We start from the raw sequence: 20,406 nt of genomic DNA on the forward strand, positions 1-20,406 counted from the left end.
TCTCACAAGCAGGGTCGGTCCTCTTAATAGACCAACTTTTGACTGTGCACACATGTAAAGATTAGCATGTGTGCGTGTGCTAATGTATACCCTTCTAGAAAATAAAAATAGTCTGTAATTACAACAATACATAATATGGTAACATTGGTACAGTAACAGTTCTTTATGACAAACAAAAATCTGATTTCCGGTCGGCATTTAACCTCCATCCTTTGTTATATTGATTTGTATTTATTTACTATATTTGTGTACTATCCTTTAGCCAAAAAACTCATTAAATTTCTTTTTTAGTATAGTACCATAGATAACCAAATATTACGTAGTAACATGCTGTAGCAACGAGTAATTATAACTAATGTAGAAGATTTCAAATTTAAGGGCAGTTTAGTTGATATTATTAGTATTATGATATTATTACTATCAGAAATAAATATTATAAATACCATAGATTTCCGAATCCTACAAAGTGAGTTATAAAATATTTTCTAATACTACTTAGACATTATATTTTTTATTGGCAACCCTTGTAAAATTAAAATTTACGATAATATTAATATATATACTTTTAGGAAAAAAAATCGTGTGCAATTTCAATAATACGTAATAATTCTTTATAAGTTTCCAGGGCCGTAAAACAACTCAATAAAAAAGAAACATCTTTATGATAACAAAAAGTTTTATTTATTTCTGATTTCCGGTTCCGGTCTGCATTTAACCGCCATTACTGCTATTGAGTGGTATTTATTTTCTCCACATTTAATAACTGATATCTCTACCACAATTTCTTAGAATTTGAGTGTTTTAATATAATAGTGAAAGGACGTTTTTAGTTTTAGTGTTCTACGACAAGACGTTTCAACTATTACTATAAAACTTTTTTTAGGATAATTTAGATTATTTGATTTACTTTGATATATACTATGTTTATTTTTAAACAATGAGTAACAGGAATAATTATAGAAAGTGTGCAAAGTGTCATAGAACACGCGCTGAAGACGTAACTGTGACCTACCATAGGTTTCCAAATCCTGGAGCTGCAAATATTACAAAGTGAGTTACAAAATATGTTTTATTACCACTCAGGTCTATGGCAACATGATACATAGAATACCTGTAAATTATTAATTCTCCATAAATAGAACAGAGTGGATAAGTTGATCAGTTGTACAGATTATCTATGATAACATGACTTGCTCCTCCATGACTTAGGTGTATTATTATCAAATTGCATGCCTATTTAACACCATAGTTTGATATGTAATAACTTTAATGCACACAGTACAGAAGATAAAAGTATATTTGGTGAACTTAATACTATGCTGTGTTTTCTACCAGTCAACCACAGATATGGAGAGACAATTGTTGGCAGTGCAAATATAAAAAAAAATTAAATATATGCATAGCAACATTATGTGCCTATATATTTACAATAGGCACATACATACATTAATCTGGTGCACTTACATTATAGTATTCTTATACCTAATACTGCTTGCTTTGTAATAGCGGTATACACATAATTATAATAAATATTTGTTCTATTTGCAGAGCTCGTGCTTGGGCTAAATATTGCTGGCCAAATGAAGACTGGGGCTCTTTGGAGTTCTTAAAGACTCTCTATAATAAAAACAAAGTTTTGTGCGGAAGACACTTTCATTCGTCTCAATTTTATGACAATCAACGGCAAAAACTTAACAAATTTGCTGTTCCTGATATTACTGATATAGAAAATCAGGTACAATAACATTCTTTTCATATTGGAAGTGGTCACTTTCTTGAGGATGCTACTAATGTTAAGTTCATATGAAAGAGTAAACAACACAACAAGCATATACAATACTATACTTGTTGTTCATTCTATGTAATTTTTTAAGTGTTAATGAAAAAATAAATAGTTTATTATGTTTATCTACTCTGATGAGTCTCCTAAAATATAATGTAAATAAATAAATTATCCTGGACAATTAACAAAGCACCATCTAGTCCCACGGTAAGCAGAGCTTGTGTTATGGGTACTAAACAACTGATATAAATACTTATATTTTTTTAAATGTAAATACATACATGGTGTACATAGAAAACACACAGACCGATACAAACAACCATATTCATGAGTACAAATGTTTGGAACATGTGAGTAATCGAACCCGCTTCTAACAATCAATCCACAACCAATTCTGAGTAAAATTTGTTTTTGATGGAAATATTCTATAATTTTCAGAATATGAGTCAACCTGCTGCTACTACAACAGATAATCCAAGGTCTGCCGTCCCTCTGTCAGTAATTGAAAATACTTTACATACACCTTCTATAAATGAATCAACCTCAATGCAGCAAAGTTTTGTGAATGTTCCAAGTACTTCTAAATCTACATACCATAAACAGGTAAATATTAATACAAAATACAATAGTAGTATCACAGATAAGATAACCTTACATACATATACAGCATTCCATACAAGAAAATAGTTCCTTTCTAACATGAACTATATTATTGTTTGGGCTATTTTATTTAACAGCTATATCTGAATCAGTTTAGATTACTAATGGGTGCTTAGTAATAAAGTATGCTAATTGATATGTATCTGTAATATAAACTTGTGTCGTGAAGCCATTAAATATAAGAAGAAGATTTTAGTTACATTTTATCTGTCAAATAGTCGTGTACAATTTTTAGTTTATTAAAGCCTAATAATGGGTAAATCTAGTTTTAATTAATAATTCAATACTATATTCATATCAATTTAATAAACTAAAAATTACTTATAATCTATAATGGATAAGTATCTAAGACCCGAAAGATTCGATGCAGATCCGTCAGCAAATATTGATCAATCTCCGCTATGGATACATTGGAAACAAACTTTTGAGAATTTTATTAGTGCTATAAATACTAAGGATAATCCTATTACTCCAGAGCAGCAATACCAAGTACTCGTCAATTACTTATCGCCGATTCTTTATACACATATCAAAGAATGTAACAACTACACTACAGCGATTCTTAAATTAAATCAATTATTTACAAAACCTGTAAACGAAATCTATTCAAGACATCGTCTTATGAAGCGATATCAGCAATCCGGTGAATCAGTTCATCAATATATACAAGCTCTTAAACTATTGTCGAAAGAATGTAACTTCCATAAAGTTACAGCAGAACAGAATGAAAGTGAATACATAAGAGACGCTTTCATAGGCGGACTGGTGTCACCTGTAATACGTCAGACTGTTAGAAAATAGTACTTTAACCCTAGATGCGGCCTTCCAGCAAGCTCAATCACTGGAGTTAGCAGAAATTCATAATCAGAATTATCTACGTGACACTAATCCTGTAATAAATAATACAAATAACTGTTCTAATATTCCAGTTTTAAAGGATTCTATGTCTGCTGACAATAAGAATACTGATGTCACCGTTGCTGCAACACCAAATTATAAAAATACGTTTGAGTCTTGTTACTTTTGTGGAGAAAAAAGACATCCACGAAGATTCTGTCCAGCAGCCAGTTCAACGTGTCTTTCATGTGGTAAGAGGGGTCATTTTGCTAAAGTCTGTCGAAATAAATCTCAACGCAACGCAGCTACCTCCAACGAAAATCAGTCAATCGAAACACTCTCCTGCATACTATCTGCTGCAGATTTAAGTAAAGCGACTGTTCCTATTATTATCAATAACAAAATTATGGCTAGAGCACTAATAGATACAGGCAGTACAGCTAGTTTTATTGACAAACGACTGGTTAACCACTATGATTTAATTGAAACACCATATCACCAAAAGATAACAATGGCCAAGTCAAACCTTATATCACATGTAAAAAGCAGATGTGCATTAACTATAGAAATACAAAAACAAAAGGTGGAAGTCAATCTTATGGTGATGGAAGGATTATGTTCTGATGTTATTCTCGGTCATGATATGTTAAGTGAACATAAATCATTAGAAATGCAATTTGGTGGTTTTAAAGCCTCGCTTCAATTATGTACTCTTATAGAAGCCAAAATAAAACCTGTTAGCTTATTCAGTAATTTACTACCTTTCGAGAAACCTATTGCGATTCGATCTAGGAAACAGTCAGAGATGGATCAAAAATTTATAGATGAAGAGATACAAAAGTTATTAAAAGATAAAATAATTGAACCTAGTCAGTCTCCATGGCGAGCACAAGTCCTTGTTACTAGTAGTGAACACCATAAAAAACGTATGGTTATAGATTATTCACAAACAATAAATAGATTTACTTTATTAGATGCATATCCACTCCCTTCTATTGAAGATGTTATAGCTAAGGTATCTAAACATAAAATATTCAGTAAAATAGACCTTAAAAGCGCGTATCATCAAGTACCTATATTGGAAAGCGAAAAATCATATACTGCCTTCGAAGCAGGAGGAAATTTATATCAGTTTCGACGAATTCCGTTTGGTGTCACCAATGGAGTGGCCGCATTTCAACGTGCAATTAATAATATCATAAAATCAGAGCAATTAGAAGGAGTTTATGCTTATCTCGATGATATCACGATTTGTGGGATAAATCAGACTGATCACGATGAAAAACTTAAAAAATTTGAAGAAATTTCTACAAAATATAATCTTACATTAAACGTGACAAAAAGTGAATTTTCAAAGACTACTATAAATCTTCTGGGATACAACATATGTAACGGAGTGATTAAACCTGATCCGGAACGTTTACGCCCTCTCCTAGAACTACCAATTCCTACTGATTCTGTTTCTTTGCGACGAGCACTAGGTATGTTTGCGCACTATGCTAAATGGATTCCTAAATTCTCATACAAAATACAACCATTTGTCAATCATAATACATTTCCGCTTACGGAGGACGCTATAAAAGCATTTGAAGATCTTAAAATAGAGATAGCTAAATCTACAGTAGCTGCTATTGAAAGCGGCATACAAATGACTGTAGAAACTGACGCTTCAGATTACGCTATTGCAGCTACGTTATCTCAAGAAGGTCGGCCAGTAGCTTTCTTTTCAAGAACACTTTCTGCTACCGAAAGGGGTCACCCTGCTATTGAAAAGGAGGCCTCGGCAATTGTAGAAAGTTTGAGAAAATGGAGACAATTACTAATAGGACGAACATTCAAACTGATTACAGATCAACGTTCTATATCATTCATGTTTAACCAGCAACATACATCAAAGATCAAAAATGAGAAGATACAGCGTTGGCGTCTTGAATTAAGTAGTTACAACTTTGACATCATATATCGACCGGGAAGAGAAAATGTCGTGGCCGACGCATTGTCACGAGCAAATACTGTCATAGCTTCGACATCGAGAAATTCATTAATGGATTTACATAACAGTCTTTGTCACCCGGGTATTACACGGATGGTACATTGGGTAAGAACTAAAAATTTGCCCTTTTCTGTTGAAGAAATCAAACGCATAAATACATTATGTCCCGTATGTGCTGAAATTAAACCTAGATTCATAAAATCTTCTGGGACTTTAATAAAGGCTACTACACCATTTGAGCGAATTTCAATGGGCTTTAAGGGGCCTCTTCCAAGTAGAACTCAAAATAAGTATATTCTAACTGTAGTAGACGAATATTCTCGTTTCCCATTTGCCTTTCCATGTCCAGATTTAACAGCTGAAACCGTTAAAAGAAAATTAACTCAATTATTTGCAATCTTTGGAGTACCCACCTTTGTGCATTCTGATCGAGGAACATCCTTTGTCTCATCAGAATTAAAGGAATTTTTATGTAGCTTAGGAGTAGCTACAAGTTATTCATCACCTTATAATCCTCAAGGAAATGGCCAAACAGAGCGTTATAATGGGATTATTTGGAAAACTATTCAACTATCACTTATGTCTCTTAAGCTACCTATAAGTGCTTGGGAGTCAGTTATTACTCAGACATTACATTGCATTCGTTCATTATTATGCACCAGTACTGGGTGCACACCCCACGAGAGAATGTTTTCTCATCCACGAAGGTCATCCAATGGCCAATCAATGCCAACATGGCTAACGGAAGGAAGTACAGTGTTCATGAAAAATCTTGTGAGGAAGAGTAAGTACGATCCGTTTGTAGAAGAAGTAGAGGTACTTAATGTAAACCCACATTATTCTCAAGTGCGTTTGCAGAATGGTCGAGAAACTACAATTTCAAATAGGTACTTGGCTCCAGCTAATCCTCCTTTGTTAAATGAACCTGTAAGAGAACAGAACCCGAACGCAGAAACTGAATCATTTAATGCTGATCAATCTACTGCTGACCAATTTCTAACAGACCAACCTCCCGCAGAAGAATCTCCTACTAATCAATCTCTTACAGATCAATTTCCTGCACTTCCATCCCCTGCTGAGGCAAATATATCTTCACGTCGTTCCACCAGGCTACGTCGCCCACCTAATCGGTTCCAAGATTATCAAACAGATTTCTAAGGCACGGGTGAATGTCGTGAAGCCATTAAATATAAGAAGAAGATTTTAGTTACATTTTATCTGTCAAATAGTCGTGTACAATTTTTAGTTTATTAAAGCCTAATAATGGGTAAATCTAGTTTTAATTAATAATTCAATACTATATTCATATCAACTTGATTGGGTATTGGGTATTAACAAGGTAGATATAATTATTTTCTATGATTTACCTACATAATCTTTAGCAGGCACTCTACAAATACGGCTCTCAAATCTACAGAATGTATTTTATTATTCAGATAATACATGCCTACTGTTTAACTCTGACGAAAAAAGAGTTATTATAAAGTTTAATATATCTGCTTCATAGCTCCTAAATGGATAGATCCATTTCATTATTTTTTTATATCAAATCTGATTTGATAAAAATAGATTTTACCTATTATAAATTACTGTACATAGCATGCCTTATGTCATTTGCAATGTATTATCCCAATAAGAATTCCACAATATAAATTTAATAATAGGAAAATAATATCTTTAAAACTGAAATCCACGAAAAACTGGTCTGTGTCCATTTTATTAATAGGTACTTAGTTTTACTTGCAAAACTTTCGATGTCTCCACAGGTGTAGGTACCTGCCAGTAGTAAATCATTAGGATCTGATGTCTTTACCACTATCAGTATAGAGGGTCTGTCATAAAGTGAAAATAATAACACAATATTGGAATCATAAATATGTGTATTGATTTATAATTTTTACCGTTATTTTTAAGTAATATTTTTTATATGTGGTTTATTATCTATTAATGTAGTGAGTGTAACACCTGACATGGCTACACTGAACTTATTTAGATATTAAATATATACTTGAATGGATGCCTGATCCATTAATTAATTAATTAAATAATTTCAATTGATGGTTATAGGATGCAGGGACAGCACAATATTGGTTGTTGATAATGTCTCTGACTTTGAAATTGTAGTGTTGAGGCTAATTATTTATTTCATTTGTTGATAGTACAGATATTGTTGCATAATAAATTTTGATAATTGTGTTGAATTTATCTGCCGAAATATAATTTATACTTCCCCTTGTTTTACTTCCAAACTATTATTTAAATTATATATGTATTAAAGACACCAGAGACATTATTAGCTAATACAGTGGAAGCAATGGACCAAGCTACCCCTGAAGGTCAAGCTTGTGCATATATATGCGGCTTTATATTTAAGAAACTGAGGCACAATGAATGTAAAGATTGCCTAAATATTTATGTGACAAAAAATATTGAAGCAATTCACATATTTACCAGCTTTAAGGAATATGAAACTTCAAACACGTCATTAAATTATATAAATAAAAATGTGGTAGTATGTGTAGAAAAGTGTGCCATAGTAATTAATAATTATTTGAAAAACAATGCACACACTCCACAAATACGAACAAATATAATGACATCTTTGGGTTCTGTTGATTTTAGTTTTTTAAATACTTGTGTAAATCATTTTGAAAGTAATAAACGGCACATTCAAAACAGTATATTTTATATATGTGTTAAAAGGTACATTATAATTAAAAATAGAGAAATGGATGAAGATGAGAAAAAGAGAGCGTTAGAAAGAAAGATGAAGATTTTACAAAATAAATGAGAATTGTATTTAATGTTTTAAGTAAGTGAACTCATTCGTTTTAATTTTTAAAGATGTAAATGAAATGAGGTCTCACTCATTTATAAAGAACATTTCAAAGAACAAAATGCCTTGATTCGTGAAATGTCTTGAAATATTTTGAAATATTATACAATAAAAAAAGAGTTTGAAGGTATGAATGGTAAAATGAATTACGAATTTGATATATTAGCATAATGACATTAAAATAAGAATAATATTGATATATAAACAATAATATATAATCATTTTTAACTTTTATCATAATAACTTTTACTTTTTAACTGTATACTGTAATGTGCTATCTGGAATTATGTAACTATTTACAGAAGTATAATTAATATAATTATTAATATAAAATATGCGTGTCTTCACATATGGCGGAATGTGTTCAACCATATGTACCCATTATATAATCATTGTGACATGGCTACACTGAACTTATTTAGATATTAAATATATACTTGAATGGATGCCTGATCCATTAATTAATTAATTAAATAATTTCAATTGATGGTTATAGGATGCAGGGACAGCACAATATTGGTTGTTGATAATGTCTCTGACTTTGAAATTGTAGTGTTGAGGCTAATTATTTATTTCATTTGTTGATAGTACAGATATTGTTGCATAATAAATTTTGATAATTGTGTTGAATTTATCTGCCGAAATATAATTTATACTTCCCCTTGTTTTACTTCCAAACTATTATTTAAATTATATATGTATTAAAGACACCAGAGGCAAGTTCAGCAGTTATGTTGAGTATTATAGAAAAAATGTATGGTACCATTTCAGACTACATCTACATCCAAAAGTACTTCAGATAATGCTTCAAACAAACCATCAACATCAAATATTCAAAGGAAGCCTGGAATTTTAGGCGAAATTCAAGTCAGAAAAAGTACAGAATTAACATCTAGAGAAAACAAATTATATAAAATATGTAAGAGGAAATTTAAGGAAATTATAAGATTAAGAAAACAGTTGAAAAGCAAGAAAATAAATATAATAAAAAAAATATCAGAAGATGAAAATGTGCAAAAATTTTGTAATTTAAATATATCAAATTCTTTTTTAACTTTATTACAAAGTCAATTAAAAAATTGTCCAAAACGACCAAAAGGACGACGTTACACAACAGAACAAAAGATAATGGCGTTAGCTATATACAAAAAATCACCAGCCTGTTACAGGCTTTTGAGACGTATGTTTGCTTTACCCGGCCAAAGTTGTTTGAAAAAATTATTGAATAAAGTGCCATTAAAACCAGGCCTAAACAAACATATATTTGTATCGTTAAAGAATGTTTGTGAACAACAAACAAGTCATGAAAACATCTGTATTCTATCGTTTGATGAGATGAGTATCAGAAAACACTTATTTTATGATAGGAAAAATGATATAATACAAGGCTATCAAGACCATGGCAACCATGGTAGAAACGGTACAGTTGCCAATAAAGCCCTCGTTTTTATGCTTGCGGGAATTCGAAAAAAATGTAAACAGCCCATAGCATTTTACTTTTCGAACATATTAACCGCAGATAGAATGACAGTAATTTTGAAAGAGGTAATATTTTTATTTATTTATGTAGTATAACCGTACATGTATGTATAACCTAACACAACTACTAAACTATTGGTTTTATTCTTTCAGATACTTACGGAATGCTTCAATTTCAATATTAATATAGTCGCAACTGTGTGCGACTTATCAACCGTTAACTTGAAAGTGTTGAAAACACTTGGTGCTTCACCTGCAGAACCCTACTTCATACATGATCAAAGGGAAATAGTAACAGTGCTAGATCCACCTCATTTATTAAAATGCACTCGCAATCTCTTAATGAAGCATAATATTGAATGTATAACAGATTTAGAGTCACAAGATGCAAGTATTAAAGGTAAGTAATATATACGTATCAGTTTTTTTTAATACAGGTGTAACCTGTATAAAATAACAGTGTAGGTATAGAATTTTAAATATGACAAATATTTAGTAAATAATTTTAGGTGTTAGACTTTGATTAATTTTCTTTTTGTTTTTAGGCATAGTCAAATGGAGTCACATTGAACAATTTTATAATCAAGACAAAAATAACGCAAATTTTGTTTATGCTCCTGTATTGACTGACCATCATATACATCCTAATATAAAACAACAGATGAGAGTGAAACTTGCAGCACAAGTTTTTAGTCACTCTGTTGCTGCCGGTATATTAGCAAAAATTGCGTCTAGTAAGTGAATTTGGTTATTTTTAATTATTATCTTTTATAATTTGAGTGACAAATGAACATAAAACGATTGTGCTATAAAATGAATTTTTAAATGTAGTTTAATAGTATCTGAGAGTACACGTACAACGGCCCAGATATGAGGATGATTGTGGAAAATAAAGTTTAATTTACAATACAATTTAATTTCCGAGAGAGTTTCACGTATGCACTATGTTTTAGCACCCTCATCAATTATATTTAAAGACTGTGGCCATTATAAATTATACTGTAAAATAACACTAATCAATTGTCTGATGAGTAAAAATAATACCTGAAAACTGCAAATTAGTGGTTACAACACAATAAAATAAAAATAAATGGTTGGTTTTTCGAGACAGACGAAGTACATAAGTACCTATTTACATAAAAGTTTTTATACCATTTTAATCACTTTGTACGCCAGTCTGTCTTCAACCTTACTTCAACCTCTGATTTCACAGTAAAACGATAAGTTTTATTGTTATAAAAAAATTACTGTGAAATCAGTATCACTTTTAAAAGTATTTTTTTGCAGATGAACTTCCAAACGAAGCCCATGCGACTGCAACATTTGTTAAAAAAATGGATGATTTATTTGATTCAATTAATGCGGACAGTCCTGACCTGCGTAGAGGAAAAAAATATTCTTGCAACTTAACAATGCGGAGTCCTCACTTAGCCCTTTATAAAGATATGCGAAAATTTATATCATCAATGAAATATCTAAGTAGCAGGACAACTCCTCCTTCTCAAGACGGATGGATACAGACTTTAAATGCCATAGAAAGGTTGTGGAATAATTTGCAGGTCCAAAAAGTCAAGAGCTTGTCCACGCGTCGCCTGAATCAAGACCCTTTAGAAAATTGTTTTGGATGCATCCGATATCATTGTGGGTCAAATACGAATCCGACAATTTCCCAATTTGTGACAGGTATTAAAACGGCTATAATTACAAATTTACGGCACTCTGGACAAAATACAAATTGCGAAGATGACAGTGCTACTTTAGCAAATAATTTGCTCCCATTTTTAACATCGAACTTGGAACAGGAGCAACAAACATATACTGAACATACTGTATCAGCTGATAATGTAGAAACATTATTAGCTAATACAGTGGAAGCAATGGACCAAGCTACCCCTGAAGGTCAAGCTTGTGCATATATATGCGGCTTTATATTTAAGAAACTGAGGCACAATGAATGTAAAGATTGCCTAAATATTTATGTGACAAAAAATATTGAAGCAATTCACATATTTACCAGCTTTAAGGAATATGAAACTTCAAACACGTCATTAAATTATATAAATAAAAATGTGGTAGTATGTGTAGAAAAGTGTGCCATAGTAATTAATAATTATTTGAAAAACAATGCACACACTCCACAAATACGAACAAATATAATGACATCTTTGGGTTCTGTTGATTTTAGTTTTTTAAATACTTGTGTAAATCATTTTGAAAGTAATAAACGGCACATTCAAAACAGTATATTTTATATATGTGTTAAAAGGTACATTATAATTAAAAATAGAGAAATGGATGAAGATGAGAAAAAGAGAGCGTTAGAAAGAAAGATGAAGATTTTACAAAATAAATGAGAATTGTATTTAATGTTTTAAGTAAGTGAACTCATTCGTTTTAATTTTTAAAGATGTAAATGAAATGAGGTCTCACTCATTTATAAAGAACATTTCAAAGAACAAAATGCCTTGATTCGTGAAATGTCTTGAAATATTTTGAAATATTATACAATAAAAAAAGAGTTTGAAGGTATGAATGGTAAAATGAATTACGAATTTGATATATTAGCATAATGACATTAAAATAAGAATAATATTGATATATAAACAATAATATATAATCATTTTTAACTTTTATCATAATAACTTTTACTTTTTAACTGTATACTGTAATGTGCTATCTGGAATTATGTAACTATTTACAGAAGTATAATTAATATAATTATTAATATAAAATATGCGTGTCTTCACATATGGCGGAATGTGTTCAACCATATGTACCCATTATATAATCATTGTGCACACCACATTCCTCGCTTTCCTTTTTTGTAAATATAAAAATAATTTTATAATTTCTTATTAACCATCTTGTGTTACAAAAGATATGAATATAGCTTATGACAGTAACAGTTATTTATACTGTATAAATATTTATAATAAATTGAATAATAAATCACTGAGGTCTGTTTTTAAAAATTACTTAAATATCTCACTGCTAAATGTTTCTACTCATTAGAGATTAACTGTAAAATTGATCAGATAAATTATTTATATTAGACATAATATTATAATTTATTTTATAATAAGTTGGTAACTAGCAAAAAATAAATGTTAAACCAATGTTCGTCCGTCCATTATACTCATGAGCGAATGCTTCTTGTAGTTGGTCTGCCCTAATCACTACGACTGATTTAGGCTTATTTAGTTCTAAACCAGTTGGTTGTATATTTAACATTTTCTCTATTTGAGTATTGAATTAGTGCTATTTGGTTGTTTGTATTCACACATCAACTTAAAAATGTAATGTTACAACAAAATTATTTAAAAGAGCAACACGCAATTTCCTTGTTCATTCTTCTTGTGTTGAGACAGCTTACCGAATGAGCGGTAGATTGAAAAAAAAATGTGGTATCTATTTAAAAGTACTTCAATGTAAGTTTATTTGAATAAAGGATTTTCTATTCTATTGACACTAACATTAAAAAATTCTGTTTTACACAACATTAAAACTATATATAATAAATTTGCATGCTAAGTTAACTGATTGAGGCACTGGCAAAAATTAAAATAACTACATCTTGCTACATTCAAATTAAATTAAATAAATATTTTTAATTTGTTTATATGCAACTTTAAAGTATCATAAAAAAATGAAAGATTGCATTTTGTTATAAACGTCAAAATTAAAAATGATATGTCCTGTAACGGCCTGTTGTAGAACATATTATTCTTTCAAATTCAAATTCATTTCATTCATTTTGTCTGTTACTTCAAAAAGTACTAAAATTTATTCCAGTGTTATTTTACTGTATAAAATAGAATGATATAGAATTGAAAGCTTTTAGCATGCATAATCATTTTAATGAACTATTAATATTTATCTAAATAAATGTGTCATTTCTCATGTATTTACTCTTTTTTTTTAATTTTTGCTAATTTTAATTGTGGTTTGCTACAAATCTAACCCCACCGGCGGGAGGACTCTGATGGATGGTAAACGTAGTGACGGCAGAATGTTGATAAATATATTTCACCGAGCTATAATATTTTACATTCCGCGCTTACCACGTTTATCAACCATCGCAGACCACCGGATCCGTCTTTGAGTCGGCAGTCAATAATGGCGGGATTTAAAAATAAACTTTGAATTTCCCGCCAAGGGGGCCAATTATTTACAATAATTTTTAAATATCCCGCCACGATAATTTTCAAATATCCCGCTATTTCGCTTTTCTTCAAAAAGTATTCAGTGCTAATCCGGTACGGCGCTAGTAGTATAAGTGCGTAAGGTCGTGGTTGCAATTTTTTAATACGGAGACGTCATTCTTCTCTTGAGTAGTATATTCTTTGCTCACAAGTTCACATGTATTCGTATTTGTTTTGGCTCACGATGTTTTTTTTATTAACAAAATCAAATTAAGTAATTATAGTTATTTTATTCTTACATCTCATTAATCATGCAAAAACAGAAGGACACCTCGTTCAACGAAAAATTCCGTTTACTGTGCTCACAATCAAACTCGGAAGAAATCAGTTGGTCGAGTGATTCTAGTGAATATGAGAATGTAAGAGAAGAGAGAATATTGAACTCGTCACACAAAGCTGTGAAAAGAAAACGTAAGAAAACAGTATCTAAAAACATATCTAACTTAGACATTAAATATACAGAAGGTCAAACTGACTCTGCGGATGTTTTAAATACAGAAAATAAATTGTTCGATTCAGAAATAGAATACGGCAATTGTAATGAAAATATAGCAACATCACCGATTCTAACGTCTAAGAATTGTCATAAGTCATTTAAATACACTACTTCACCGATAATCAGTCGAAATAATTTGAAATATACACCAAAAAGTCCTATTTTAATGTTAAAATGTGCATCACCTAAATATTCACCAAAAATAAGGAAGAAATTGTTTAATAATAATGAAAACATAAGTAAATCTGTTGATAAATCAAATTATATTACGAATAAAGCTCTAAATATTATTAGTACTGAAAATATAACTTGTAATGTACATAAAGGTCTAAGTTTTAAGAATATTAATCACAAGGTTTCCGAGGAAAATTACAGAAAAAATATAAATAAATATAGTAAAAGAAATCAAGTTAGTAGTGAAGAAGATCAATCTGTAGTGTGTTATAATGAACAAGAAGATGAACATAAATATAATGATCAGGACAACTTGAATAAAAAAAATGTGAAGACTATACATAGTGAAAAGTTACCTAATAAAACCAATATAGAAGAAAGTGTTGTAGAAAAAAAATCTATTGTCTCTGGCAGTCTTGATAACAGTATTGAAATGCTAAAAGCTGAGAATCTAGACTTGAATTTGGTGAAAAAAGTTAAAACTTACTTTGATGGATATTTTAGTTCAGAAAATGCATCACAGCATTCCATCAGTGATGCATTAACACCGAAAAACAGTTCTAAAAGTAGTGAAGACATTGAAATTGTAAGCTCTATAACACAGGTTAATGTGACTAAGAACAGTTCAGAAACTGCAAAGGAAGAAAACTGTATGCCCGACAACAAAACTTCAAAAAAGATCAAATATAAAAAGGATGGTTTGGCCTACCGTTTAAATGGATTATTAAAAAAACATAATGCAAACATTTCTCTATGGCACCATGAAAGATTCCTGGCCACAAATTCCAACTTTGTTATACCAAAAGGAGAACATATTGTATTTCAAATTTGGAATGTGCAATTTAAATATGGATGTTATTTGTTGGATGTTAGAAATGTTGAAAATAACAGTTTTTTAGTGTTAATAAATAATAATTATGTTAATGATCTTAGTATATCTGAAAATATGATATTAAAGATTTATGAACCATATAATATAATAGATTTGGATACAAATTATAAAATTATTATCAATGTTTGTAAATTTGAATGTTTAGCAGTTGACATGTAAAGTTCAATATTTTAAGAAACTTTACTTCCATATATTTGAAGAAATAATATGTACAAATAAATATTTAAAAATTATCAATATGTATTTTTTCTGCAATCCTGTTATAAAATCTAAGTTAATATTTGGGATTGGAGGTAAAAGTGGGCGAAATTGCAAGGACCATTTGGGGAGGACACAATCTGAGTTATCGCTGCTAAGAAGGTGACAGATGCAGGCTATCTCCTTATACTTAATATAAAAAAAATATTGCCTGCCTAAATGACAAACCGGCATCCCCTAAGGAGTGCGAAGGGGTTGTCTCTGCCAGGATCATTGTAAAAAATTTAAGATACTGGCACAATTACAATTGTAAATTAAAAAAATAGATACCAACAAAATTTCTGATATGTAAATATATTTTTTTTTCGAATAGTTTTTCTTAACATTCAAAAGACTTGCTGGCAAAATTACATTTATAAGTGCCATAAAAATAAAAAATAAAAATTTCGCATGTCATTTCTTTAAACATGACTCATTAAATGATAATCATATACAAACAGAGCGAATAATAACAATGCACCCAATATTATGTTACAATAATTAAAAATGAATAAACTTAAACGCAAGAATCGTTTGCCGGAGCAAAATTCCGCCATGTCTGATAAAACTAAAGATATTATACAAAAGGTTTGCTACAGACGGACAGCGTCTGTTGATATGTTAAAGTATGGATTCACCATAGAATGTAAGACGAGGCCTGTCAATTTGCTTATAAAACCTCTCAGGGAGCAACTGGTAAAGATTTGTGGTAAGTTGTAGCAATGAAGCTTTTTTTATTGTTGGTTACTGGTGTTTAACGGCGGTTGTTTAGCAGTGTAGCACATTTGCTTGCTATGATCGCGGGTTTGATTCCTCGCACGCAAGTATGTATAAGTATGATTGTGTCGATCTGGGTGTTTTCTATACATATTATGTATGTATTTACGAAAAAAGTTATGTAAGTGTTTCTAGTCAGTTGTTTAGTAACCATAACACGAGCTCTGCTTAGTTTTGGACTAGATAGCGTTGTGTGAAGTGTGCTGGGTTATAATCTTATATATAAAATTCTCGTGTCACAGTTTTCGTTCCCATACTCCTCTGAAACGGCTTGACCGATTCTCATGAAATTTTGTGAGCATATTGAGTAGGTCTGAGAATCGGCCAACGTCTATTTTTCATCCCCCTAAATGTTAGGGGTAGTCCAACCCCTAAATTTTATTTTTATTTTAAGGCAAAACAACGTTTGCAGGGACAGCCAGTAATCTATATATTTTTCGTTTTTCCCTTTTTACAATCTCGAAATAATACAGTTTTATTATTAATAATTTCCTATTATTATATATCTATATAGGTATATCTCCCTTTTTACGGGGGTAATACATTCAAACACGCGGGCCTTAGCCAAGCGTAGATAAGTTATATAATGAAGAAAGAAATGTTCTTACAATACGGCATGTGTTGAGAATGACGGCTTTTTGTAATAGTTCTATTATAGAGGAGGGGATTTGCAACGTGTTTATTATTATTATTAAAGTCACGTGACGACTTGACCTTGTTCACAGAATAGAGAAGTAACTGCGATAGATACTGTTAGGGAAAGTTCCGTCCAAATCGGTCCAGGCGTTTCAGAGATTAGCAAGAACAAACAGACAGACAATTTTTTTTTATATTTTTTACGATGTAAGTTGCGTGTATACACTTCCTCGGTGCTCAATCCATCGACTGTCACTATGTAGGTTCATTTTTATACAACTAAATCAAAAATGTTAATCATTTTAGAAGTTATCGACCCAGAGGAATTGATTGACGAAATGAGGCTCTGGCTCTGGGACTATAATGTGTATAACGGCCTCGGTGATTCCTCGCACGGTGCAAACATTTGTATTCATGAGTATGATTGCTTGTATCGGTCAGGATGTTTTCTATGTATAATATGTATTTTAAAAAATCTATGTATTTATATCAGTTGTTTAGTACCACAGATAACATAATATCTAGTACTCATAACACGAGCTCTGCTTACCGTGGGACTAGATAGCGCTGTGTTAATTGTCGAAGGATATTTATTTATTTATAAGTCATTACAGGGAGAATACAATGAGTAACTGTAAGTTTATTAATATATATCATAATAATATATTTTCACTTTTATAGCAAAACCGAGCATATCTGTTCCACGAAGGCAGTCGCCGTCAAAGAGAAGTCAAAAAGGTAGGAAATAGTCATGAAAGCGTAATGTTTACGCCCCCGGTGGGCTCAGTTCGGTATACATATAAATCTTCCTCTTGAATAAATCTATTTCTATAAATTTGAAATTACAAACAGACATTTCATTTGTATAGATAAATTACAACTAAAAAAATTAATTTCAATTCACAGATTTATATACCCAAGTTCGAGCACAAGGGACACCAACTAAAAATAATGTCGATTCAATATCCAACCGCATTACACGTAAAAATTTTTTAAAGAAGACAAGATAACTTATAAATGTTTTACAAAATTAGTGGTCGAATTTCGACCACAATACAGTATACTTTCGGCTACGTATGGGATTCGTCATAGCGCCTATTGGTTTTTGCGAGCAATGTATTTCTGTACAATGTATGAATTGTACAAGATTGTATTTGCCTATTAAGTTGAGTAGGCGTTATGAGCGTACCTTTAATAATGTAAATTACTTAGTTTTCCTTCTAAATATACGAATTCACGAATTTTGTTTTTCAGTAGTGTCCATAAATCCATTATAAAAAGGTAATGTTTGTGAGATATAATAATAATAATAATAATCTCAGGACAATTCACACAGTGCCATCTAGACCCAAGTTAAGCTTGTGTTATGGGTACTAGATAACTGATACAAATACATAAATAAATTAATTTCGTAAATACATACATGTTACACATAGAAAACACCCAGATCGTTCTCACAAACAATCATACTCATGAATACAAATGTTTGTGCCGTGCGAGGAATCGAACCCGCGACCATCGCATTTAAAGCGGTGTGCTAGACCGATGTCGTCAATCGTATTACCCCCCATAAGGGCAGTTAAGTAGATGCACCAATCTCTGCATCTATTTAACTGATTTAGAAAATTCTATTACCAATAGTAAGCCACGTTCCTTGCCAGTGTCATATACTATATAATATCACGCTACAACCAATAGGAGTGGAGCTGCAATGAAAAATGTTGCAAAAACTGGGAAAATGTGATGCAGAAGTTTAGCAAGACCGCCAGTTATAGTAGAAAAAAAGTGTATTTTGTTATGAAGAAAGTGAGAAATTCTTTCACAGTTTGTAAGGTACATTATCGGAACGGCGTGTATCTGTTTGTTTGTTGCCTTTTCATGAGCAGTTCTTAATAAAATTTGAATTAAAAAATCATTAATATATATAGGACGCCTTAGCCGCTTATGAACGTCAAATTTTTTATACCATAATGTTTTCCATACCGTCCAATTAAACCGTCAGATTCAATTGAAAACTAGCAAGAAACTCAATTAAATTTCTTATTTTTTTTTTTAATGCCAGTTTATTTACAATGATTATTATTTATATATCTCTGTCTAACATTAAATGAAAATCCTGTGCATGAACAATTGGCATGCACGCTCGTTATTCAAGTAATCGTTTAGTTAGTAGGCCTTTACTAAGGTAATATCCAATCGTTGAGGTATATACTATCGGTTATTTTAAGTATTTACAAAAGAAAATGTAAATATTTTTATTAGTTGTCTACTCATAATAAACTCTGCTTAGCTTGGGACAAGATGGTGCTATGTGAATTCAGGTATAATATTATTAATTTAATCTGTGCTAATGTACGAGTATTTAGTTGTTGGCTATTACTTACACTTCCAGTTACATAATAAAAAGATAGATCTATACGGATAAGCTTGTTTCTTGTATAAAATTTTAATCATTTTTACAATTACAATTGCCAGTAATATTTCCAGTGCATCCAAATTGATTAAATGCAGGGGGAAATCGACATATACAAGTCCGATTTGGTTTCTGATGGAGTAATGCTGTACAAGATCTACACAAGGAACCTTTCCTACAACAAACTTGCTCATTTATATCAAAGCTTAGTCTAATTTCGCTGGCTCTTGATCCAACTCCTGTATTAACATCTGATGGTTTTGAATGTAGCTTCAGTCCAGCATTGTTTTCTATTTCTTTCTCCTTTGGACCATGTTTTGGTGAATACGTCTCTTCATTTTCAGGGGTTAATAAATCTTTAGTATATTCTTTATATTTCTCATCTGCACTATGTTTTAGTGAATATGTTTTTTCAGTGTCATTTTCGGGAGTTGCTACATCTTTATTACCGTCTGCAACTGTAGCTTTAGCAGGTTTTAGTGCAGAGCTTTCATTTTTATTGGTAACTTGTTTTAAAAAGTTTTCAGTAGCTTTTAATTCTCTTGTACGCGAACAAGCTGGGCATGGTGCATCTGGACTAGAATTGGTTGTGGCGTCCTGTGCTGTCCTGAATTCCTGACCTCCTGATATATTAGATGGAAAACTAGGACCTTGTAGCGGTATTAAGCTGATCGGCAAATTTATATTGACGCTAGGAACCTGAATTGGCGTTGGTATACAGAATGACTTACAACTTTGGTATGCCTGATTCGAAGATGGGTTTGTACATGGAATAATTTCATTATCTGGCGTAGAAGTAGATGCATCTCTTTTATCTGTTTCTACAAATCTTGACCTGTCTTTAGATGTCGTTTTAATATTACAGGAGGAGTGAAGTACTGGACAAACTCCTTCATCAGGTGTACTATTGATATCATTTTTTTGAGCAGCATCATTTCCTTTTGTTACTCTTCCCGGACTTTTCTCGGGATTTTGATCCAATGTTGGACTT

At 31.3% G+C, this 20,406-nt stretch overlaps 3 protein-coding genes across 4 annotated transcripts; all 3 read left to right on the forward strand.

Annotated features, from left to right (window-relative positions):
* The first annotated feature begins 728 nt into the window (after positions 1-728).
* On the forward strand, positions 729-11,942 carry LOC131840830 (uncharacterized). The gene is made up of 8 exons (XM_059189025.1): positions 729-1,050; positions 1,549-1,735; positions 2,222-2,386; positions 8,881-9,654; positions 9,742-9,988; positions 10,134-10,322; positions 10,876-11,533; positions 11,876-11,942. The coding sequence occupies exons 1-8, from the start codon at positions 938-940 to the stop codon at positions 11,940-11,942; spliced, it is 2,400 nt and encodes a 799-aa protein (XP_059045008.1). The 5' UTR covers positions 729-937.
* Positions 11,943-13,940: 1,998 nt separating this feature from the next.
* Positions 13,941-15,511, forward strand: LOC131840831 (uncharacterized). Its single transcript, XM_059189026.1, has one exon. The coding sequence runs from the start codon at positions 14,042-14,044 to the stop codon at positions 15,509-15,511; it is 1,470 nt and encodes a 489-aa protein (XP_059045009.1). The 5' UTR covers positions 13,941-14,041.
* A 447-nt stretch (positions 15,512-15,958) lies between these two features.
* On the forward strand, positions 15,959-18,234 carry LOC131840762 (uncharacterized). 2 transcript variants are annotated; one of them, XM_059188954.1, is made up of 4 exons: positions 15,959-16,298; positions 17,309-17,398; positions 17,684-17,740; positions 17,909-18,234. In XM_059188954.1, the coding sequence occupies exons 1-4, from the start codon at positions 16,097-16,099 to the stop codon at positions 18,010-18,012; spliced, it is 453 nt and encodes a 150-aa protein (XP_059044937.1). In that variant the 5' UTR covers positions 15,959-16,096; the 3' UTR covers positions 18,013-18,234. The 2 variants fall into 2 exon arrangements, with proteins under 2 accessions (XP_059044937.1, XP_059044938.1); XM_059188955.1 differs by lacking the exon at positions 17,309-17,398.
* Positions 18,235-20,406: the final 2,172 nt, after the last annotated feature.

This window comes from Achroia grisella, unplaced genomic scaffold (assembly GCF_030625045.1).
Source record: "Achroia grisella isolate CSIRO2021 unplaced genomic scaffold, CSIRO_AGI_Agris_v1 utg149, whole genome shotgun sequence".
NCBI lineage: Eukaryota > Metazoa > Arthropoda > Insecta > Lepidoptera > Pyralidae > Achroia > Achroia grisella.

Coding starts and splice junctions, on each gene's coding strand:
- LOC131840831 (XM_059189026.1), top strand. CDS start 14,042: ATGCAAAAACAGAAGGACACCTCGTTCAACGAAAAATTCCGTTTACTG.
- LOC131840762 (XM_059188954.1), top strand. CDS start 16,097: ATGAATAAACTTAAACGCAAGAATCGTTTGCCGGAGCAAAATTCCGCC. Junction 16,299..17,308: donor GCAACTGGTAAAGATTTGTG/GTAAGTTGTAGC, acceptor TAATCATTTTAG/AAGTTATCGACCCAGAGGAA. Junction 17,741..17,908: donor GTCAAAGAGAAGTCAAAAAG/GTAGGAAATAGT, acceptor TTCAATTCACAG/ATTTATATACCCAAGTTCGA.
- LOC131840830 (XM_059189025.1), top strand. CDS start 938: ATGAGTAACAGGAATAATTATAGAAAGTGTGCAAAGTGTCATAGAACA. Junction 9,655..9,741: donor TGACAGTAATTTTGAAAGAG/GTAATATTTTTA, acceptor TTATTCTTTCAG/ATACTTACGGAATGCTTCAA. Junction 10,323..10,875: donor ATTAGCAAAAATTGCGTCTA/GTAAGTGAATTT, acceptor ATTTTTTTGCAG/ATGAACTTCCAAACGAAGCC.